Genomic DNA, 24998 nt, shown 5'->3' on the forward strand with positions numbered 1-24998 from the left:
ATATTCTACAAGGGGGCAGAAGCATAAAATGTAGTAAAAATAGTCTCTTCAACAAATGGTGTTGGGAGATCTGGACAGCTACATGCAGAAAAATGAAACTTGACAATCAACTTACACCATACACAAAAATAAATTCAAGGTGGATAAAAGATTTAGGTATAAGTCACAATACCATAAAAGCCCTAGAGGAGAACATAGGGCAGAAAATCTCAGATATTCCAGGCAGTAATATCTTTGTGATATGTCTCCTAAAGCAAGGGACATAAAGAAAAGAACAAACAAATGAGACCTCATCAAATTAAAAAGCATCTGCACGGCTAAAAAACGGCATTCAAATGAAAAGAGAACCAACTATATGGGAAAACATATTTGCCATTGACACCTCGGACAACGATTTGATCTCTAAAACATATATAGAACTCATGTGAGGTACTCCAGGAAGATTAAAAACTCAGTTAAAAAATTGGCAAAGGACTTGAACAGACGCTTCTCCAAGGAGGACATACAGAGGGCCCAGGCACATATGAAAGGATGCTTGGCATCACTAGCCATCAGAGAGATGCAAATTAAAACCACAATGTGATACCACTTCACACTGGTGAAAATGGCTGTCATAAACAAATCAACAAACAAGTGATGGAGAGGATATGGAGAAAAGGGAACCCTAGTGCATTGTTGGTGGGAATGCAGACTGGTGTAGCCACTGTGGAAAACAGTATGGAATTTCCTCAGAAAACTAAAAATGGAACTGCCTTTTGACCAAGCAATTCCACTGCTGGGATTATATCCTAAGAGCCCTGAAACTGCAATCCAAAAGAACCTATGCACCCCAATGTTCATAGCAGCACAATTTATAATAGCCAAGTGCTGGAAGCAAGCTAAGTGCCCATCAGCAAATAAGTGGATTAAAAATCTATGACACATTTACACAATGGAATACTATGCAGCAGACAGAAAGGAGTTCCTACCCTTTGCAACAGCATGGATGGAACTGGAGAGCATTATGCTTAAATAAAGTAAGCCAGGCGGTGAGGGACACCTTTAACTGAAACGTAATCAACAAAAGAAAAAAGCAAGCAAAGAGACATTGAAATTAAGAACAATCTGTCAGTAACCAGAGAGGAAGTGAGAGTGGAGATAATGGGGAGAAGGGTTTTCAGGAACAAGTATAAAGGACACATGGACAAAACCAAGCAGGGTGGGGATGGAAGCAGATGAGGGAGGTGGGATTGGCTAGGATGGTGGGGAGTGGTGGGGAGAAAATGAAGACAACTGTAACTGAGCAACAATAAAATAATTTTTAAAAATTACAAAAAAAGAATGTTCAATATTCAAAGTTTGATGAGTCTTCCAAACTATGTATGAATGTTTAAAGTTATCAAATATTTTTTTCTGCATCTGATGATGTGATCACATAATTTTTATCTTTTAAACTCTAAATGTGATGAATCACCTTAAGTTTTGTAAGTATGTTGTTTTGTTAGTATGAACTACTTCAGAGATACAAAAGGGTATAAGAACACCTTGCACACCAACTGACATAACTGAAATCTCTTAAGTGAACACCAATGTACCCATTACTTAGCTTAAGAAATAAACAGAGACATTGAAATAAAAGAAAAACTGACAGTAACCAGAGAGAAGGGGGGAGAAGAATAATGGGGGAATATAGGGGAAGGGCCATGGATGAACATATAAAGGACACATGGACAAAGCCAAGGGGGCAAGTTCAAGGTGGGAGGAGGGGATGAGTGTGGCATGGGGGCATGGCAGGATGAAAATGGAGACAACTGTACTTGAATAACAATAAAAAAATAAAAGTAATAAATTATGACTGAAAAGAAAAGAAATAAAACATTACAGACTCTTTTAAAGCCCTTGCCCCTGTGTAGCTTTCCCTAAATGAATTTTCCTTTAAAATTCCCTAAATTTGGTGTTTTTGGTTGGTATTTTTCTCATGGTTATTTTTCTTTTACTATACATTCATTTCTTTTCTAAGGATACCACATATTATATTAATGATCATATGATCAACCATAATGCAAAGTTCCTAAAATAAAATTAGTAGGTGAAATCCAATTTTTATTCTTCCTTCAATATTTGGTAAACATAAAAAAAAAACACTGAGTCTGTTCCTTCTCTCCTTCTCTTCTTCTCCCTTTCCCTCTTTTCAGTAGCTTGTTACTATTGAGTCAGTTTATTTATTAGTTGTAGATCTATTAATATTTTTAAGTTTTTCTTGCTTTAGCTTCAGTGTTATGTTTTTCTAGGATGTTGCTCATTTTGTTTAAGTTTTCAAATTTATACCATAAAGTCATTCAAAATACTTTATTATTATTTTAATATATTTAATGTACCTGCAGTTAAATCCCTCAGTATTTCAAATAGTTGTTATATCAATTTGTGCCTTCTTTATGGATTTTTTTCATTAGATTTTCCAGAGGTTTGTTCATTTTATTAATCTTTAAAAAATAAACTTCAGGTTTTCTTGTTTCTCTCAACTCTATCTTTCCTTTGGCTTTCTGTTTTTACTTTTTTATGCTTTTTAGTTGCTGTATTTCTATTTTTTTTATTTACTTAAGTATTCATTTTCCAAATTCTTGGCTTGGGGTTACCTGACTAAGAAAATCATGCAAATATGAACTTCAAACTCATGTAAGGCAGAGCTTTAGGATTTCAAATTTTCAGAGAAACAATGTTTTATTCTACCTTGAGTCTAGGCTAAGGCTGAAACATTTCCTTAGCATCTCCCTAAGCCAGGAAACAGATTTCTTCTTTTCAGGTGCAACTTTTCACTGGTTTTACTGGGGAGAGAAGAGATGTCTTAGGTTCTTCATACACCTTCCAAGGGCTTTGACTTCTATGCCTTTATTAAAACCCTCTTCATCCTTCCTCTCCATGACAACTGCAGCCTCAGCTTTGCTTCCTGGCTATGGAAATTCTCTTACTTCCTCTAGCCTCAGACATACATTTCAAAAGATGCTCGTTAAATTTTATATAGGTGAGTCTCATATTATCTGTACCATATAAAAAGGGCCAGAATTTCCAAAAAAGGTAATATAAATATTTTGAGCATGTCAATACTTGTAGAATTTCATTTAAATGTGAAGAATTGAGTTGGTTTTGGTTGTTGCTTCTTTTCAAAAACATTCTTAGAATCATCAAGCTATGCAGAATGAAAATCCTTGGACAGAACTATGTGAATCATTCATTTTTACCCTCCTTCTACTAAATTAATCTCGATGCCATGTTTTCTGCTTCTACTGACACTTCTAATGTCAAATCCAACAAACAAATTACCTTCTGTTTTACTGAAGAGAAATCTTACAACTAAGCTAACTTTTCATAATTTTGAAATTATCCCACTCACACTTTCCCTCAAATTACTGCAGGAATTTTGGAATGAGAGCCATCCTGAGGAGATGTTGGCACATGCCCAGTGACCACAGAATCTGGCCTGTACATGGACTTTTTGTTTTGTTTTGTGGATGCTACCTACATGTATCTTTATTATTTTATTTTTTACGTTGTATTGTTTATGTGTTACAGTTGTTCCAATTATTTCCCCCTTCAACTCCCTCCAGCCAGCTCACGCTCCACTTCCATAGTCAAACCCCATCCTGTTGTCCACATCTATGGGTCCTTCATATCTGTTCACAGTTATTTTATCATCTTGTCTCTCTGAGGCACTAATACTTATAAAGGAAGCAAGTCCAATCTTACAGGGCTGGTCCACATTTGCCATTAAATTTTGAGAGTAAGACATAGGAAATCCCACTCAAGTTGTACTTTGGGTGGTTTTGCGGACAAATTTTCAGTTGTCACTTGTTCTTCAGAAATGCTCTGTACATAAAATAATGAACAGTAATGTCAGTTTTTGAAGCAATTATAAAAGGGACCAGGAAACCACACGTGTCAATTACCAGTTTGTTCTGTACCAAGAAGACCTCAGCATTTGTTCAATTATCAGCTATTAGCTTTTGACTCCCACTTTCTTTTTTTTTCTTTAAATATCTGACTGACCTGCATCAAACACATGATAATGTTTACCTTTCTTCAAATTCCTCATGTTTCTTCAAAGAAAAGTCTCTCAAGACAAATTTAAAGAAAAAAGTCCCAATGTCTAATATTTATTTTCCTTTAATTATATACTAATTTCTGGCTTCCAGCTCATAATACCCCCATTAATGTCTTTCTCCTTCTGCACAGTAAGGTTACAGGGCAATTGGCAGGGTTGGGACAGCAGAAGAATTCATCCTAGGAATTCAATTCCACTTGACACAATTCCTTTGAATTTTGTTTCCTTTTTCCAGTGGGGGCCGGTGTGATGCTGTATCTGACCAGGGCCTGTACTGGAAACATATCCTGCCTCACCCATTGGTTTCTTCTGAAGAGAATTCCATCAGGGGAGCTCCAGCTCCCTGAGGAGAGCAGGACAAAACATAGCTCCATTATTTCTTTTTCCTCCTTCTCCTCTGCCCCTCAATAGAATGATTTCAGGGGAAGAAGGGCAAACAATCAAGAGGAAGTAGTTAATATGGGTAACAGTGAATTTGAGATTTTTCTTTTGGAACTTGAGATTTTTCTTTTGGAACTTGAGAACTTTGTAAATAAAACACTCTTGATAAGATTTCTCATCATCTTTTACAATGAATTCTACTGAGCTTCCACCAGCTTGTTTTCTAGAGAAACTAAAGAAAAAAAGGAAAGCTGAGTGACTTGCAAAGTAATATAATCTTAATTTTGGAGTTTTACAAAATTAAAAATTTTATTTCAACCTTTTTTGTGTTGGCATGAGTTGATTCCACTTTGCATTTCATTTATGTAAGACTAACAAAATAGAGAATAAGGAAAATATCTGCATTTATAATGAGTAGCTGAATCATGTAACTTGCAAACATTTTTGCTTAAAAAAGCACTTTGATAAAGCACAGTTCATTTCATGAAACTAGAAGCTCGACCAGTTTTTCATGGATCAAACCACTGTTAATTTTTTAAAATCTCTAGAAAAATAACAGAGCTGTTATCTAAAATATGGTTCTATTTAATAAACACTAGGACTTCTTTTTTTCTACAGCTTTCCAAAAGATGGTCTGTTATTATTGTCTCCAGAAAGTTAAGTGCTTTGAAAGGCTATGACCTGCACGCAGACGTAACCGTGTGTGATCCCACCATATACATCCTCAGGACTCACCTTACACCTTGCTAGTGGAGTAATGGGGGGGTTGCAGGTAAGGGCACGAGCCCTGAGTCAAACTGTGTCTGCACCGTGGCTCTGCTACTTAGTAGCACTGGGACTCTGAACAAATTATTTAATATTTCTGTGCCTCAGTTTTCTCATCTGTAAAATGGAGATAGAGATGGCATCTGCTCATGAGGCTGTTGTGAGAATTAAATGAGTTAATATGTTCCCAGGACTTATAATATTGCCTGATTAGGGGAAGCAAGTGCCTCCAGAGTTTAGCTAATCTTTAATATAGTACTCTGATTTTGAACACAGTCAGTTAAAGTTTACTTACCAATCTGGGGTCAATTTCTTCATTAAGAACAGCTTCATTCTTTATGAGTGCCACCCGCTGTGCAAATCTGCAGGTAGATATAGACTCCTAAGAAAACAAATAATGCCTTAAAATGTTACAGCACAGAGAGACAAAAGTAAATTTTTGTTCATAGGAAAAAGATGCATATCCAAAGAGTGACATGTATAAAACACAATGAGGAAACATGCTTCTAGATTAGGGAGTTTTGCTCTGGAACATTATTTTTATTAAAATGTGGCTTGGGTTTAGTAAAATGATCAATGCCAAAGGTATAGGAGATCCTGAGATCCTAAATGGCAACTGGTGTGTGTTTCTCAACTATTGACTGTTAAAGCAGAACCATATATGCAAATCATAATCAGAGCAGATAACCTAATCCATAAACATGAAAGACCACAAATGAAATATGTGTGACAGACCAAAAAGAGAGGCTTTCAAGGCACAATACAGTGCACCTGGGGCTTGGCCGTGTTTGGAGAGGTCCCCTGCCATTTCCTCTTTCAGAGAAAATCTAGATCTCAAATATTAAACTGAAATGCATGAAACATCATAAAGCAACTCAGGAAAGCCATTCGGTAGCCAGACCCTGCCAAAGCATCCTCAGTATTGTGCCCAGAGACGTGTTGAGGAACACACCTTGGAAATGTCTCTAAGGTATTTTAGTAAGCCAGAGAAAAATAGAGCAGGAGACGCTGATGGGTCTTTTCTCTCATGTCTCTGGCACAAGGTAACCAGATTAGGAGGTCTTCTGAAATTTGTGTATGGGGCTTCTTTAAACCATCCTGTATATGTGAAGTCAATTCTCAAATGGGTAGTTACAATGCTGATGAATAACCCAAAGGTGTGAATTCTGGAGGGTATATTCTAACCTGAAGGCAGACTCTAACCCAGCGGAATAGATGGAAACCCACCGGACCCTCAACTCTATTACATAGACTAACGTTAAAACTCAGACTGAGAGCTCCAGAAAGAAGAACCAACATACGTCAATATTCCTTTTCTCTAGAGAGAGTGTTGCAATCATGGTTGTCATGCAGTTCCCACCCAGACTGTCTCTTAGGATACTGGTCATCATGGAGTTCCTGTATGGAATGTGGGAACGGTGTTTTTCTGAAAGGGCAATGATAACCTGAGGTGAGGAAGGAAAATAATGTTATCAGCTTTGCAGAAAATGTATGTCCAACAACTAAGGGGCAACTACAATAAAAATACTGAAGGGAATAAATATCTTAACAATATTCAGTGTAGTAATGGTGAAGATGGAATGAAGTAAATGTAGGAAATATATACCAAGATGATCCCTGCAATTTCTGGACAGATGATGTAACTTGTACAAAATGGGATACATTAGTATTCTGTTTTTAGCCATTGGGAAATTCATATAAAGACTTGAGAGGAAATCATGCCAGATTTGAAAAATCCTACCAAACTCAGTCTCATCTTCAAGGTAAAAGAAGCAGATTGATATTATTTTGATACCTTTTATATCTCAAGTAGCCTTAACCAGAGAAGTAAAAATTTTAAATTAACAAAAGGGTATATTTTAAGACTTAGAAATTATAATTTTAAACTAATAAAATTTACCTCCAACCAATTCACTTAAATCTGTAAACAAATTAAAATTAAATCAGTTTAACAACAAAACTACATATAGAGTTATTAGAAGCTGTCTCTCTTCATTGGTCATTTACTTTCAATTACTACATTTCTAGCAGATCTGTGCTTAAAGCCCTTGATACTTGAAATAGTCAGATACTTGATAAAGAAATTATACTTGCCTCTAGAATTATAAAAATCTCAGTTTTATAAAATGCAACTATTCATGAAAGAGAATTCTCTAATTGGTGATCAAAATGTAATATTCAATATAGTACTAATATCTTACTGGAGTGTATACATGTTTCTGAGTAATTTTTACAAAATAAAACTTATAGATTCATTGGAAAAAAGAAGGCAGTAGGGGTTAGTGGTGGAGACCCCAGATTCTGGTGCCAGACTGTCCAGGTCCAAGTTCTAGTCTCACTAGGGTGGTTTCATTCAATATCTCTGCTTCTGTCTCCTCATCTGTAGTATAGGGGGAAAATATACCTACCTCAAAGGTAGTGGGGAAGATTAAAAGAGTTAAAATTTTCAAATTACTCTGAGTAGTGCCTAGCCTGTAATAAGTGCAGTGTACATGTTTGCTACCATTTAAGTAATAAGGCTAATTTGTGTTGGTTTCACTAAGCCTTGCTCATCTTACTCCTGAGTGTCTCAGATACCTAAGAATGTACTAGATGGATGGATGGTAGATGAATGAAAGTCTGGTATGCATTGTCCCCAAAAAGACCCACCAGAGATTCATGGTTTCCCTGGGAAGTGCTAGGATGCCCATTGCAAAGCATCAGGAATAAGTCATCCACAGATGTGACTTCAGGGGCACCACAACATCCCAGCTCTTGAAAATACTGCCAATACCTGCCATTATTCTACTTTTCCCTTCTTCCAGGTGTGTAATTCCCATTATCAGAACTTCCACTCCTTTTGTTTACAAAACCAGATGGGAGTATTATTTTTGAGGGCTCTTTTGAGTAGTATACAATTTACACCCTGGTCTTGCTTGAAATTCATGACCACAGATTTCACTACAAACCAGAAATCCTGTGGTATTTCTCTCAAGAATCACGTTTCCACTCTCATAAATGAGGCAATCACACCATACCCTTGTGCTTCACTCTATCCAGACTCCTATCTGTGCCTTCAGTCTGAGCTGATGGCCACACACCCTTCTTACTCAACATAAGCAGCCTGACCAGAACTAGCTCACGCCCTGCCACTAAATCCACATTCTACCCTTCCTCCAGTTACTACCGTTCTCCTGCCTAAGGCCAGCCCTCCATCCTCTTCTTCTCTCACCTATTTTGCTCCTACAATGAATCTCTCTCTCCTCTAATCAGTTTTTCTCCATCCCCTGGATCATTCCCATCTTGCATGCCCACAATAGCACTAAGCTCAGGTGGCTCTCTGCAAGGTCATCAGCAATCCCCACTGAACCAAAAGCAGCGACTGCCATCTTACTAGACTTCTGCATCAAGAAAGCATTTACCACAGGTACTCACTGACTCCTTTAGAAACAGTATTCACTTAGTAATCAGGACACCACACCTCTGTGGTTTTCATCTTTCTTCAAAAACTAGTTAAGCTATCATTTGGAATGGGAGGGCAGATAAAGTGCTTCCCAGATAAGGTCAAGTTAAAGGAGTTCATCATCACCAAACCCTAATTATATGAAAATTATTCATATTTTATATATGAAATATTAAAGGGACTCATCTAAGAAAAAGAAGATGATCAAAAATATTAACAGTAAAATGACAACAAACTCACAACCATTGAATGAACCTAAAAAACAAAAACAAACTATGCAAACAAACCAGAACAGGAACAGAATCACAGAAATGGAGATCACATGGAGGGTTATCAGCAGGGAGTGGGAGTGGGAAGAATGGGGGAAAAGGTACAGGGAATAAGAAGCATAAACAGTAGGTACAAAATAAATGGGGGAGGGTAAGAACAATATGGGAAATGGAGAAGACAAAGAACTTATATGTACGACCCATGGACATGAAATAAGGTGGGGGAATGCTGGTGGGAGGGGGTGCAGGGTGGAGGGGAATAAAGGGGAGAAAAAATTAGAAAAACCATGATAGCATAATCAATAAAATATATTTTTAAAAGAATAAAAAGAAAAAACTAGTTAATGAATGCTTCCTTTTCTTCTTCCCAAACTGTAAATATTGCAGTGTGCAGGACTCTGTCCTCTGCTCTTTGTCCTCTGCTCTCTCTCCATGTGCAAACTTACCCAATTCCCTGGCTTTAGATACATCTGTATCCTGATATCTCCCCAGTTTATGCCATCAGCCTCAACCTCTTCCCTGAGTTTATCCCTGTGGCAACTGTACAACTTGGATGTCTATTCTTGACTTTCTCTCCCCTCTACCCCTAAGCCTTATTCTTTCCCAGACTTTACCCATCTACTGGCTCAGTCCAAAATTTTAGGCACCATTCCTTATTTCCCCTCATCTCCAACTTCCAATCCAGAGCAATTTTCTATTAGGTTAACTACAAAACATACCCAGAACTGGACCACTTTTCCCCACCTTTCTGCCATCATTCCCATTCAAACCTCCATCATCCTTTCCTTGGGGAGCTGCACAAGTCTTTGAATCCACCTCCTGGCTCCCTCTTTTGCCCTCCCATGGTCTACTTTCCACATAGCAACCAGAGAGATCTTTATAAAATGGAAGTTACATCAAATCACTACCTTGCTTACAACCTTCTCAATACAACTCAATATCATGACCCAACTCCTGTGTGATCTGATCCCTGTCCTCCTACCTGATCTCATCTCCTGTCACACTTTCATTGCTCACAGCACTCTAGCTGTGCCAGGCTCACCCCTCACCACAGCCTTGCAATTCATTGTTCCTTTTACCTGGAGTGATTTTCATAGGGCCTCCTGCTCCTCATCATTTGAATCTTTGCTCAAACTCTATCTCTTTACAAGCATTTCCCTTGGGCCCCCTATGAAAAGCAACACCCCTTAACTCCAAGCTGTCACTCCATTCAATTTTTCTCCCAGTTCTTATCACTATCTGAAATTTTATTTATTATCTTGTTAGTATCTGCCTCCCCACTGGACTTTTTTCTCCACAAGACCAGGGACTTCATTTTTCTTTTTCACTGCTCTATCCCCACTGCCTAGAACAGTGCCTAGCACCTAGCACATGTGGCAGAAACCAAATCATCTCACTCAGCTCTCATTACATCCCCCATTCCAGTTTTACTTCCTATAGAACTACATTTCCTAGTTTCTCTTGTAACTCATGTTTTGCATGAGACATAGCTCCATCAAGCAGACACCCCTGTGTAGGATTTGGAGGTGAGTGAAGAGAGGTGATTGCCACGAGAAGACCAGATTTATAGACAGTGTGGTAACAAAGGCATCTGGTTTTCCTGAGGCAGCTGCAGAGAAGTTTCTGGAATCTAGGATTTAATGTCTAAGCGCCAAGTGGGGATAACTGCAGTCTCTGCAGAGCACTTTCATGGTGTGGTCAGACGTGTCTGCTGGTTGCTCTGCTCCCAGATGGACAGTATCCAAGCTCAGTTTCCTAACTTTTCTTGAGGTTCTTTATATTTAATAAACTCTATGCTGCTTAAATTAGTTAGAGCGGATTTTCCAGTTTGCAACTAAGAAATCTGACTAACACAACATGTGCTCAACAGATTTTGTTAAGTGAATCTGAATAGATAAATGAGTAGATTAATTAGCTTCACCTGGGAAGACAGTACGAGGGTCATTAGTATGGAATGAGATTTGAGAGTACTGATTCTGTATAATTGGAAAAGAAGTGGGGAATGTAACAGACTGGAGCCTAAGTGGCACGGTTGCAGCATGGGGTGTTAAGTGCTTCAGACCCTCAGAGCCAAGAGGACAATGAAGTCTCGGAAAGAGGCAAGGCAGGTCTGACATGTGCAGAGAGGTTGGCATTACTGTTTATGAATCATCAGTTAAATCTCTAACAATGTTCTAAGTACTTTGAAGTTGTTTCATAAAACAAATGTTACTATTTTTCTCTGCTCTAAGAAATGATATTGATATCTCTTCTATTCAACAGCTTTATTGACAACTAAGATAATATAAAGGAGAATACACTTACTGAACTTCCTGTTGACATGAAATGGTGTGTTAGTTAACTTGTCTTTGGTTGCAGTAACAGAAAATATAACCCAAGTTTTCTTTAGTTATAAGAAAAATTTATTGGCTCAGTACTATCACCAAAGAGTTAATTTATACCCATATCTCTCCTCTGTCTTTCATGTGGTAGAAGTCTGCCTCTCCTCATGTCCATAGGATTGCTGCCAAATGCCCTCATGCTACAGACTTCTTTATTCATAACTGAGGTGGGAAAGGGCCTTTCTTTTCTAACCATTAAACAAAACTCCGAGCTTCTCTAGAGACCAATTTGGGTCATGGGCCCATCCATGAACCAACCAGGACAAAGTCAGCCTCTGAGTGGCTTAGCCTCATCAGGGTGGTTCCTGGGGTTGGGATGGGCTCCTGGCCACTACCCCCTGGAATGAGTGGTATGGAGGCAACCCCAATGTCCTTCCCAGAAAGGATTCTAAAATTGTTAAAGGAAAGAATTAAAACTTGCAGTGGGATTATGAATTAGAAAAATGGAGGAAATGAAGACAGTTCAGAAGAAGAGAAAGAACTCAAGATTTAGAGTCAGAATCCAGCTTCCCCACTTGTGTGAACTTATATGAATCTTTTACATGTATCTGCCTCAGTTTCCTCACCTGTAAAGTCCCCACCTGTAAAGGCAGGATGAGGAAGCCTGCCTACCTCACAGAAATGTTTTAGAGATAAACAGAGAGCATTTGTGGCATTGTTCTTGGTAAAACAGAAGCACTGAGCTGCGGTAGGGTCTGAAGGCTATGGACTTTGTGATCCTTTTGGAGGCTTGTTTTAGCCATAGACACCCAGGCCTAGGCCTCTTCTTCAGAAGAGGACGTGGAGCAGGTACCTTCCCAATGCTGAAGAGCTTGGGAGTGCCATAGTCAGCCCATATACAGATCCTCAGAAGCACCCAGAAATGGCCGGTGTCTGGGAAGAGGCAGAGGGAGGGGCTGCTATGGGTTCTCTAAATTGGGCAGGAACCAGTGGATCTGACTGGCACAGGGTAAGGAGGTGGTCATATAATCTGGATTTTTTTTTTAAGTTTACTTCCATTTTGCATTTCGTGTGTAAATATAATAGTATGTTCCTGAAGGCATTCTTTAAGTGACAAGAAGTGAAACTGCACATTATACTTAATAATATCTCCAAGAACCTAGAAACCATGACCAAAAATCAATAATTTGGTTTACTATTGAATGAATTAAAGAGATTTACTTTAAAGAGATCAGAAGTGCATGGACAATTATCCTCTGAAAACTGAAAAGATTTGGAGCAGTCACAGCGAGTACTAGCACTATCACTTTTAATTCTGAGCACAAAACATTCAGTGGAAGCCAAGTGGAAACTGAAACTCTGGAAGCCCACTCATGTTGGATAGCTGGCTGAAGTGGCCCCGATTCAGGTTTCTGTAGAGGCAGAAAACACTCCCTGTTCGCAGTGGTTTCTCACTGCATGATTGGGCTGGTGGAGACGGTGGTCACACCAGGAGCACTCGGGAAGCTCATGGTTAGAATAAGCATGCATGGATCCTTTTCCCTGCATGGACTTGATTTCTGGACTGAGGTGTACCCTGTTATTGTGGCTTAAAATGTTTTTGAGGAGACTTTTTGGAAAAAAAGTACTGTGTACACAAAGAGAATTCCAAAACCAACAATACCCTGGCAAACAGAACGTTATTTACTTAAGAGCACAGCAGGGTGCATTCATCTCAGAAAGTCTGTGCCCTGCAAGCAGGTGAAAGGTCTTGCAAGTATGGCCAGAAGGGAAGTTACAATTCTGCACAGAATTTCTACCACCAATGTGAGCTAATTAATGTAATAAAGGTTGCCAAAATGTTCATTGCCTAATCCATCTCTATCTTACATAGTGAAACTGAGACAGAGAGAATGTAATAATTTACTGACACATGAATTCTTATTATGGCATTTATCTTACTGTATTGTGAGAATCTGCTTATATGATTTGTTCTTTCACTAGACAATATGACAGCACAGACTACTTCTCAATCATACATTTATCCCCATTGCCCAACCACTCATAGCACCCAGTGGATACTCAATCACAATTTGTCAAATGAATGAAGATAGTTTTTTAAAGTATATTTTATTGATTATGCTGTTACAGTTTTCCCAATTTCACCCCCTTTATCCTCCCACTACCCTGCATCCCCCAACCCTCTAGCATTCCTCCCATCATAGTTCATGTCCATGGGCTATACATGTAAGTTCTTTGAGTTCTCTGTTTCCTGTACTGTTTTTGACCTCTCCCCATCTATTTTATGACTGCCAATTATGCTTCTTCCCTGTACCTTTTCCCCCCATTCCGCCCTTCCCCCTCACCACTGATAACCCTCCATGTGATGATGTCCATTTCTTTGATTCTGTTCTTCTTCTAGTTATTTGTTTAGTTTTTGTTTTCATTGTTTTCTCTTTTTTAGGTTTATTTGTTGATAGTTGTGAGTTTGCTGTCATTTTACTGTTCATAATTTGGATCTTGTTCTTTTTCTTAGATAAGTACCATTAACATTTCATATATTAAGGGCTTGGTGATGATGAACTCCTTTAACCTGGCCTTTTCTGGGAAGCACTTTATGTGCTCTTCCATTCTAAATGATAGCTTTCCTGAATAGAGCAATCTTGGATGTAGGCCCTTGCCTTTCATGACTGCAAATACTTCTTTCCAGCCCCTTCTTGCCTTCAAGATTTCTTTTGAGAAATCAGCTGATAGCCTTATGGGAACTCCTTTGTAACTAACTGTCTCCTTTCCTCTTGCTGCTTTTAAGATTCTCTTTATCTTTAATCTAAGGTAATGTAATTGTACCTTAGGTAATGTAATTGTGCCACAAGGTAATGATGTGCCTTGGTGTATTCTTTGCGTCCAACTTCTCTTGGACTCTATCGGCTTCCTGGACTTCCTGGAAGTCTATTTCCTTTGCCAGATTGGGGAAGTTTTCCTTCATTATTTGTTTAAATAAGTTTTCAATTTCTTGCTGTTGTTGTTCTCCTTCTGGAACCCCTATAATTCAGATATTGGAACATTTCAAGTTGTCCCAGAAGTTCCTAAGTCTCTCTCAATTTTTTTGAATTCTCGTTTCTTCATTCTGTTCTCATTGGATGTTTATTTCTTCCTTTTATTTCAAATCGTTGATGTGAGTCCTGGTTTCCTTCCTGTCACTGTTGGTTCCCTGAATATTTTGCTTTATTTCATTTTGGGTATCTTTCATTTGTTCTTTCATTTTCCAACCAAGCTCAATCAGTTCTGTGAGCATTTTGATTACCAGGGCTTTAAATTCTCCATCAGATAGGTTGGCTATTTCCTTATCACTTAGCTCTCTTTCTGAAGTTTTGCTCTGTTCTTTCATTTGGACCCTATTCTTTGTCTTAGGGTACCTATTAAGTTGTAAGAGGAGTGGGGCCTTAAGTATTCACCAGGGCAGGGCAACCCTCTTTGCTGCACTGTGGTGCTGCCTGTTGGGGAGGGGCCAGAGAGAGAACAATGCAGCTTGCCTGCTCAGCTCTACCCGACTTTCCAACGAACTCTTTCTCCCACCGAGCTAACCCTGCCATAGTCCACAGTCAGTTTTGAGTCTGTTTCTCATTCAGTCAGCCTCACCCACACAGTCCACAACCTCGCTGCGGGTTCTCTCTGTTCATCACTTTATGGGTCTGGTTGTTCTGGTTGACCGTTTCCTTAATTCTTTGGTTGTTGGAGTTCCATGCTGTTTGATTTTCTGGCACTTCTGGTTCTTTACTGATTTAAATTTTTTTTTAATTAGAATTTTTATTTATGTATTTTCAGAGAGGGAAGGGGAGGGGGGAGAGAGAGAGACAGACAGACAGACAGACAGACAGACATCAATGTGCGGTTGCTGGGGGTCATGGCCTGCAACCCAGGCATGTACCCTGACTGGCAATCGAACCTGTGAAACTTTGGTTCACAGCCTGCGCTCAATCCACTGAGCTATGCCAGCCAGGGCTGGTTCTTTACTGATTTTAAATTGGTTGTTATCCTCCTTTTGGTTGTGTGAGGAAGTGAGGGGTTTCTATCTATGCCTCCATCTTGGCCAGAACTCCCTGAAAAACCTAAGGCTCTTTTCTCTTGTTTGAATGAACATAGTTAAACTAATTTGTGTTACACTTCCAGTTTTATTAGGCATACAAAGAAAATTTGATTATGAAAGTCTTCAAATTGTTATTTCATTAACAGTATCTGCCTACTCTTTTTATTATTCTCATTCCTATGGACTCTTTGGTTCTCTCTCTCTTATCTCTTTTGGCGTGAAATAAAAAAAAAATTCTCTACTATCCACCTACTTTCCCCCTGGCAGCTGCTCCTTGATGTACTCAACCCCATGTGTCCACGTCCACATACTACAGTTTTCTATATTTATGTTCTTCTTTCCTCTCCTGCTAATCTCCTCCTCCTCCCTCCATTATTTTGTGCTATGACCTCTGTGAAGACTCTTGTATATCAGTGTAAGTAGTTAACAACTAGAGTGATGCAGCAGGTGAATATGAAATAGATAAATTATGGTCAGACACCCAAAGGTCAATGATATGTAAATATCAGTGTGACCTTGGGTGAATCCATCCCCCTGGACTGGAGCTAAGGGCTGACAGGCTCCCAGTTCCCACTGTCTGACATGCTGTAACCCCATCCTTGCCTGGCTCACTCCTACTCATTCTTCAGGTGTCTGCCTACTGTCAGCCCTGTGAAGACCTCCATGACCACCCCTCCTCAGTCTAAGTCCCCCATTACAAGACATCCTTACTCCTTGTACTTTCTATGCATAGCTCTCCCTGGATTACAAGTGATTACTTCATTTTATCTATTCAATGTATGTGTCCCTCCACTGGACCATGAGGCCTTTGGGGCAAGAACTGCAACTGTTTGCTCACCACTATGCTCTAGGGCAAGCATGAATAGTAGCACATTATTGCTCCTTACAAATATTTGTTAAATAAATGAATCAGTTATACAGAAAATCAAATGCCACTTCCCCCATGAGGCTGATGTTATGAGGATTTTGTAGAGAAGATATGTGGGGAGAGAAAGAGTTTTAATGACAAGTAGCAGCTTGCAAAGATCATGTAAAATAAAGGAAAAGAAAGGGTTAGAAGCAGCACATTTCTCTTGAGTAATTACAATGGATGGAAATTCTGATTCAACTGATGGATGTTATTTTGTATGAACAGATGGACATAATAGGAATTAAAATAGACAGTGCTACCATCTGAAACAAGTAGGTACATTTCTTTGAAATTAAGCATTTTGAATACAGTCAGTCCATTATGATTTCATATCAATGTTTTGTAAGTGTCCTATTGAGTAAAAAGCTCTGTTAAGTATAAGTAGTATGAATTATTTGAGCAAGAAAGAGCTCAGGAATGCTGACTCTTGTTAAGAGTCACTAAAATGATTTGAATGCCATGCAGACCTTCATCTCTGGGCACTGCATTACTGGGATTCATTGGGTCACAGTCTGACTATGCACACCTTGTTCAGACAAAGCTCCCTTAGCTTTTCTCTCATCTTCTTTTTCAGCCAACTTGACCATTACAAAGGATTTAACACCAAAACAACAACAGTCTCAAAAGGTTATTAGGCAGTTTTTAAAAAGGTGTTTTTATTTTTCTCAAATCTTTTAGCCTCCAACATTCATTAACAGGTCCTCTGCCTTGCCAACCTACTCTGTATTTCTCCACTCCAGTTTTTGATCCTGGTTCTCTTCTTTTTAGACTTTGGAAGTATTTCTATCTTTAATATTCAAGTCTCAGCACTTGAGACTTGAGCTGAAAGGAATGTGAGAAACCATCTCACTCAATTCACTCATTTTAGAAATGAGATTTTTTTTTCTGGAAGATTTATTTTGCTAAATTCAGATAAGCTTTCTCTGCCCTCAAAGTCAAATTCATAAATTAAAAAGCGAGCACACATGGGGGTGGACTGGAGCAAGCTTGGGCAGGAGCCTGGAGGGGAGTTAAGGCAAAGGGAACCATCGCAGAGTCAAAATTACCACCTAGGTGAAGTCACCAGAAATGGAAAAGGTAATGCTCATCTCTAAATTTTTTTCCCATAGCTAACCTACGAGCATGAAGAAATAGGCCATGGGAGGCCATTTAAACCTACATTCACATCCACTACTAATCTTACTACAACAACGATTATGCCTCATGAAATAAAGCACAGGCTTTGAAGCCAAGCAATTCTAGGTTCAAGTCCTTATCTCACCACTAGTTGTGTAACTTGGGAAGGTTTTGGGAAGACCCGAGTTTTCAAGTCTATAAGATGGGGATAATAACTCACACCTATAGTGTAGGAGTGTTGTGAGGTTTAAATAAAATGGCACATACAAAATGCTAGCAGCTATACCAATATGCATAGCAGCATTAATCAAAAGGTGGAAACACCCCAAGTAAGTGTCCATTGATAGATGAATGGATAAACAAAATGTGGTATATATGTACAGTGGAGTGGTGTTCAGCTTTAAAACAGAATAAAATTCAGATACACACTACAAGACAGATAAACCTTGAAAACATGCTAGGTGAAATAAATCAAACACAAAATGACAAATATTATATATGTGATTCCCCTTACATGAATTTCTAGAATAGGCTAATTCAAAGAGGCAGAAAGTAGAATAAAAGTTACCAAGGGACAGGAGTACAAAGAAATAGGGAGTTACTGTTTGATGGAGACAGAATCTCTGTTTGGGATGATGAAAAAGTTCTGGAAATAGCCAAAGGGGGGTAGGATTGAGGGTGGGAGTTGGGGGATGGTGGGATGGGGAAAAGTAGTGATGGGAAAATGGAGACAACTGTATTCAAATGTTAATATAAAATGATTAAAAAGAAAAAAGTTCTGGAAATAAATGGTGGTAATGATTGCACAACATTTTCAATGTACTTTATGCCACTGAATTGTACATTTAAAATTATTAAAATGGTAAATTTTATGTTATTTTACCATAATGAAGGAAGAAAAGGAGCAAAACAGAACAAAAATGCTAGGAGAATGCCAGATACAAAATACAAGGTCAACAAACGGTAGGTATTGTTACATCCCATTGTGCCCATTTTACCTGTTCTAAGTAATGCAGTGACAAGTTGATGTACTTGGCCTCTGTGAGAAGCTGGCCCCCTACTCCAGTTTTTCCAACTCGCTCTGAACCAGCCAGGTCCACCAAATGAAGTTTGGCATGTCGGACAGTTGCAGATCCTGGTTCTTTGCTTGATAAATGAATAGTGAAAATGCAATGGGAACGAGTTGAAGCTTGGTTCATGGGAGTCTACAAAAAAGATATTTTGGAAAATATCAACAGATATAAATTTATATTTCTGATAAGACATTTCCCATGAAGCCAACCTTGTCCATGGAGAAAGAACAACCACCACAATACCCAAATACTTATAGTTGAGATCCTTTAAATGAATTGTTTTACTATATCACATCTTGAATGCTTGGTAACAGATGTGGATGGGTTAATTTAGAAAGTAAGAAAAGAGTTTGAACGAGGCAAAGCTTGGGTCCTCTTACCAGTATGATAATTTTATTTCATTATATGACCACAATTCATACTTAAACCTTGGCTTGCTATGTTGAGATGCTTAATCTGGCTATCACAGGAAAGCAGTGAGAACAGACACATTGAGAGAATTCATTACACAATTGTAATCACAACCCATAGACAAGAATGCCCAGCATCACTGCTATTTCCTGACACTGAACCAGTGGTCCCCGCCAAAGTAACAAACAAGAAAAATAAATACAAAACACAGTGATAGGGAAATAAGAGATAAAGTGTCATTATAAGCAGAAAATATGGTGGTATACATAGAAAATGCAAAAGCATATACAAGCTGTTAAAAACTAAAAAGTATAGCAGGGTTGCTGGATGCAAGATCAAAACACGAAATCAATCAAGTTGCTGGTAATAATCCAGCAACAATTAATCAGTAAACATTACCATAATGGCAGCAAAGATGATGAGATAATAAGGAAATGATCCTATCAAAATGCGTAATTTGTAAGGAAAAAAATAAAATTACATCAAAGATACAAAAAGAAAACCTGAATAAATAGCATGCTAGGGATTAAAATACTATTTCATGGGTGAGAAATAAAATTAATATACATGTTAATGTCTCTATATTAACCTACATATTCAATGCAGTTGAAATAAAAGCACCACAGGTTTTGTTTCTGGAACAGAAGAAATAAATTGATTCTAAAAATCAGAAGAGCAAATATTGAGAAATAAAAACAACCAATTATATGAAAGAAGAATTAAAGAAGGGGACTTGCCCTGCTACATATCAAAGTGTATCATGATGTCATCATAGTTAAAACAGAGTGGTACTGGTGCAGGAACAGGTAAGGAGGTCATTTAGGAATTCTGTAGGATACAGGTAACATCATACCACAGTGGAAAAAAAATGGCTAATCAATAAATGGTGCTGGAATAACTGGCTATCCATCTTGCAAAGTATAAATTTAGATAGCTTCCTCATGCTGTACATACAAATAAATTCAAAAACATGTTAAAGGCTTAGGGATAAAATAATACAACTTTAACATTTACATTAGTAAACACGGTAGCATACTGTAATTGACCCAAAGTAGTAATGGATGTTTTGTGATAAGACATAAGATACAAAAATAAATTGATTTAAAATATTTGACCTAACAATCCAAAATTAAAGAACTTCTGTATGATAAAAATCTACCACAGACTTCTGGCCAAGATGGAGGCATAGGCAGACATATTGTGCCTCCTTGCACAACCAAAATAAGGACAACAACAAACTAGAAACAAAAAAAAAACAACCAGAACTGACAGAAAATTGAACTGTATGGAAGTCTGACAACCAAGGAGTTAAAGTAGACACATTCATCCAGACCAGTAGGAGGGGCAGGGTCAGACCACTGGGTGGAGAGGGGTTGCGGCAATAAAAAGTGGTGACTGCCAAACCCCGGGTGCACTGATGGTAGCTGGCAGATCCCGGGCGTGGGGTGGCAGCGGGAGAACCCAGCAAGGTGGTAGATTGTGGAGGGGCTCAGTGTGCCAGGTGGCTGGCAGACCCGGAGGTCCCACATTCATGCACAGATAAACCAGGTGACACTGGGGAGTGAGACAGACGGCACAACCCAGGGCTCCATCGCAGGGAAATAAAGCCTCAAAACACCAATTGAAAACACCTGTGGGTTTTGAGGTGCTGGAAAAGACTCCCAGCCTCACAGGAGAGTTTGTAGGAGAGACTCATGGGGTCCTAGAATGTACACAAGCCCACCCACATGAAAATCAGCACCAGAAGGGCCCAATTTGCTTGGGGAAAGTGGCGGAATAGACTAAAATCTGGAAGAGAGCTGAGCAAGCGCCAGTTCCCTCTTGGACCCCTCTCCCACAAGCAGCGTGACAACCCAGCAACGTGGGTTGCCCCACCCTGGTGAACACCTAAGGCTCTGCCCCTCACTATATAACAGGTGTGTCAAGACAAAAAAAATGGCCCAAACGAAAGAACAGATAAAAGCTCCAGAAAAGATACAACCAAGCAATGAAGAGGTAGCCAACCTATCAGATGCACAGTTCAAAACACTGGTGATCAGGATTTCCACAGAATTGGTTGAATTTGGTTGCAAATTAGATGAAAAAATGAAGGCTACATGAAGTAAAATAAAGGAAAATGCACAGGGAATCAATAGTGATGGGAAGAAAACTGGGATTCAAAACAATGGACTGGACCAGAAGGAAGAAAGAAACATCCAATCAGAAAAGAAGGAAGAAACAAGAATTCAAAAAAATGAGGAGAGCCTTAGGAACCTCCAGGAAATCTTTAAACATTCCAACATCTGAATTATAGGGGTACCAGAAGGGGAAGAGGAAGAGCAACAAGTGGAAAACTTATTTGAACAAATAATAAAGTAGAACTTCACCAATCTGGCAAAGGAAATAGACTTCCAGGAAGTCCAGGAAGCTCAGAGAATCCCAATGAAGTTGGACCCAAGGAGGAACACACCAAGGCACATCATAATTATCTTAGCCAAGATTAAAATGAAGGAGAGAATCCCAGAAGCAGCAAGGGATAAGGAGACAGTTACCTACAAAGGAGTTACCATCAGACTGTTTTTCTCAAAAGACAGTCTGATTTCTCAAAAGAGACCTTGCAGGCAAGAAGGAGCTGGAAAGAAGTATTTCAAGTCATGAAAGGCAAGGACCTACATCCAAGATTGCTCTATCCAGCAAAGCATTCATTTAGAATGGAAGGGCAGACAAGGTGCTTCTCAGATAAGGTCAAGTCCGAGTTCATCATCACCAAGCCCTTATTATATGAAATGTTAAAGGGACTTATCTAAGAAAAAGAAGATAAAAAACATGTACAGTAAAATGACAGCAAACTCACAATTATTAACCACACCTAAAACAAAAACTAAAACAAATTAAGCAAACAACTAGAACAGGAATAGAATCACAGAAATAGAGGTCACATGGAGGGTTAGCAACAGGGGAGTGGAAGGAGGAGAAAGGAGGGAAAGGTATAGAGAATAAGTAGCATAAATGGTAGGTAGAAAATAGACAAGGGGAGGGTAAGAATAGTATGGGAAATGTAGAAGCCAAAGAACTTACATGTATGACCCATGGACATAAACTAAAGGGGGGAATGTGGATGGAAGAGATATACGGGGTGGAGGGGAGTGAAAGGAGGATATGGGACAACTGTAATAGCATAATCAATAACATATATTTAAAAAAATCTACCACCAAGTTTAAAGATTAGGAGAAGATATTTATAATACATATGGCTGACAAAAGATTAGTACTTAAAATAAAGAACACTCACACGTCAATAAGAAAAGACAAATAACTCAGAAAAAAATGAGGAAAAAATATGAACAGGCAACCAATAAAGAGTAAAACTGAAAACAGTCAATAAGTACTTAGAAAAAAATGTTTAAACTCACAAATAATGAGGCCAGATAATTAGAGCCATAACAATAAACTCTTTTATTCATATCCATTGTACTGGAAAAAAAGTTTAAAAATAAAGTTTTACAAAAGTGTCTGTAAGAATATAAAGAAATAGGAACTTTTACATGCTGCAGGTGGGGACATAAATTAAAAACCTTTTTCTGAAACAATTGGATAATATTTGATAAAATTACAAATGCCTATAATGTACAACCCAGTAATAGATTACTAGGTATATTTCCTAGAGAGAAATCTCGGACAGGTACATCAGGAGAGAGAGACAGGGAGGAGAAGGGGGAGAGGTAGTCAGAGAGAGGGAGAGAGAGAGAGATCGTTCACTGAAACATTGTTTGGGATAGCAAGATATTGGTGTAAGGTTCACAACCTGAATGGACATCTCTTGTGCAAAAGATGAATAAGCTGGAATAAATCAAACTATAGAGGCATTAAAATGAAGCAACTTTTGGACAGATTAACCTAGACTGATTTCTAAAATACAAGGCTGAGGAAAAATAACAAGCTAAAAAATGAAATAAACACTATAATAGAACTTATATAGTTAAAAATGTAATATATGATCTAAAAATATTTATTCATGGTGATATAACTTAGGCTGTTAATAATAAAAATATGGCCTGGAAGTATATGGCAAGTAAATGATAGTGGTTGCCTCTTTGTGGAATGGAAGTGAAAAGCCAACAAGGAGACTTCAACTCCCTATTTCTTTTATTTAAAAATTATTGGAAGTAAATTCTGATATCCAAAAACATTTAAAAATAAAAATTATATAAAATATTTCAAATGAATGTTTATATGACTAAATGTATTCAAAGTTCCCCTTTTGTGAAATGGAACTTAACCAAAGACTCTCCATATGGGTGCACACATACGCAGATAGGTTAACATACTTGGATGCTATTTCAACCAGAAATTCTATAAATTATTGATATTCACCATTGTTGACTTACACCAATAAGCAAAATACACAGATGTCAAAATACTGGCATAGTTTTGGTAATGATGATGTAGCTAGTGAGCTAAATAAGCTGAAAATGTGATCCATTACTTGTTGCCGCTATAACTATATCCAACCTAGCCAGTGTGTGATTTTGCATGCTAAAGTGGATCAGAAAATAACTGTGCATGTAAAACCGCAAACTCAAATTTAGAACCTAAGTTGAGGTGTTTTGGACGTGACTAAGTTATTTGCAGAACTTAAACATGGGTTTCATTTCACTGTTACTTTCACACAACAATAAATCCTACAGTACTGTAATAAAAGTCAAGTTGACAATCGACATAAATTAAAACCATAGAGACTATCCCCAACAGCTGTCTTCAGCTTCTAAACTGATATCCTAAAATCACAGTAAACTGTAGGTCATTAGTGAATATTGGAAAAGTGTACCCATTTCAAAGGAATGAGAGATTCACATCAATTAAATTATATTTCTGGAGTCTGTAATTAAAATGCCATAATATGCTATAGGAGTCCATGCCTACAATTTTGTAACTTCTCATAAATATTTTCTGCATGAAGTAGTAGTTGGTGTCCTCTTAGCTAAAATTTTCTTAAACCTCAGAAAACATTCTTTAAGTGTAGCTGTTTAAGTGTGATTGAATGTGCGGGTGTCTGCTCTGTGTTTATTTAAGGACATCTTTATGTCTCATAGGCATGCCCCTATGTTTGTCCTTTTAAAGGTAAAATTGTATTAAAACATTTCTGAAACTGCCTAAGAACAGATGGCACCATTTAGGCAGATTCATTCAAATTTAAGTGCACATTTTAAACAAATGTGCTCTTGGCACTAGAGACTGTGCCTTTGGAAAATTTCTAGTGATGATTAATCATCCCCATGCAGAGAACTTTCACATTTCATATCAGTCTATGTATACAGCTCTGTGTCAGGCAGTACAGAGACTAGAAGGAAAATAAGACATGGGCCTTGCCCTCAAGGAATTTATAATCTAGTTTAGGAGCTGAAGACAAAACATGTAAAATTAGAGTAAATGATGAGAAAAAGGCAAATGAGCTGTAAAGAAAGTGATCTGTCCTCAGCACTGAGCATACAGATCCTCCCGCTAAAACTTAAGAATGCTAGCTATTCCCTCATTCTGGAAGTTCTCCACTCCCCCACTGCTCCCTGTTTTCTAGAGTCCAACCCTCCTGGTACTTTTCCTGTCTCCTTTTCCTTTACTGTACCCTTTCCTCTCCAGTCCCTAAATTGGAAATGTTGCAAGCTATGGTCATCACATTTCTTCCTGGTGGAACTCTTCCTTCCATTGCTCTAATTCTCATCAGATATGCACTCTAGTATAGTTAAAAATCACACACTAAAAACCTTAGAATGTGCAGTGAACATGGAGGTGCATATATCTTTTTGAATTAGTGTTTTTGGTTTCTTCAGATAAATACCCAGAAGTGGAATTGCTGGGTTATATGCTAGTTCTACTTAAATTTTTGAGGAATCTCAATACTATTTTCCATAGTGGTTGTCCTAGTTTATAATCCAACAGAGTATGAGGCTTTGGTCTTCTTTACATCCTCACCAACACTTGTTCTTCATTGTATGGTTGATAATAGCCATTCTGACAAGTGTGAAGAGATACCTCATTGTGGTTTTGGTTTTCAATGTTTACAATAGCCAAGATATAAAAGCAACCTAAGTGTTCATCAACAGACAACCAGGTAAAGAAAGTGTCGTATATCCTTTATCTATCTATCATCTACCTATCATCTATCTATCATCTGAAAACGTGGTATATA

General features: G+C 38.2%; 1 protein-coding gene across 1 annotated transcript in view; it reads right to left on the reverse strand.

The window, feature by feature from the left end:
* KIF6 (kinesin family member 6) overlaps positions 1-24998 on the reverse strand; it is a 417010-nt gene that overhangs the window by 256129 nt on the left and 135883 nt on the right. Inside the window, exons 7-9 of the mRNA XM_045842819.1 lie at positions 18347-18553; positions 6526-6669; positions 5520-5606 (exon numbers count right to left, since the gene is read on the reverse strand). Of these exons, the coding sequence (XP_045698775.1) occupies positions 5520-5606; positions 6526-6669; positions 18347-18553 (438 nt within the window). The remainder of the gene's footprint in view (positions 1-5519; positions 5607-6525; positions 6670-18346; positions 18554-24998) is intronic.

Source organism: Phyllostomus hastatus, unplaced genomic scaffold (assembly GCF_019186645.2).
Source record: "Phyllostomus hastatus isolate PE091 unplaced genomic scaffold, TTU_PhHast_1.1 phas_contig_40, whole genome shotgun sequence".
NCBI lineage: Eukaryota > Metazoa > Chordata > Mammalia > Chiroptera > Phyllostomidae > Phyllostomus > Phyllostomus hastatus.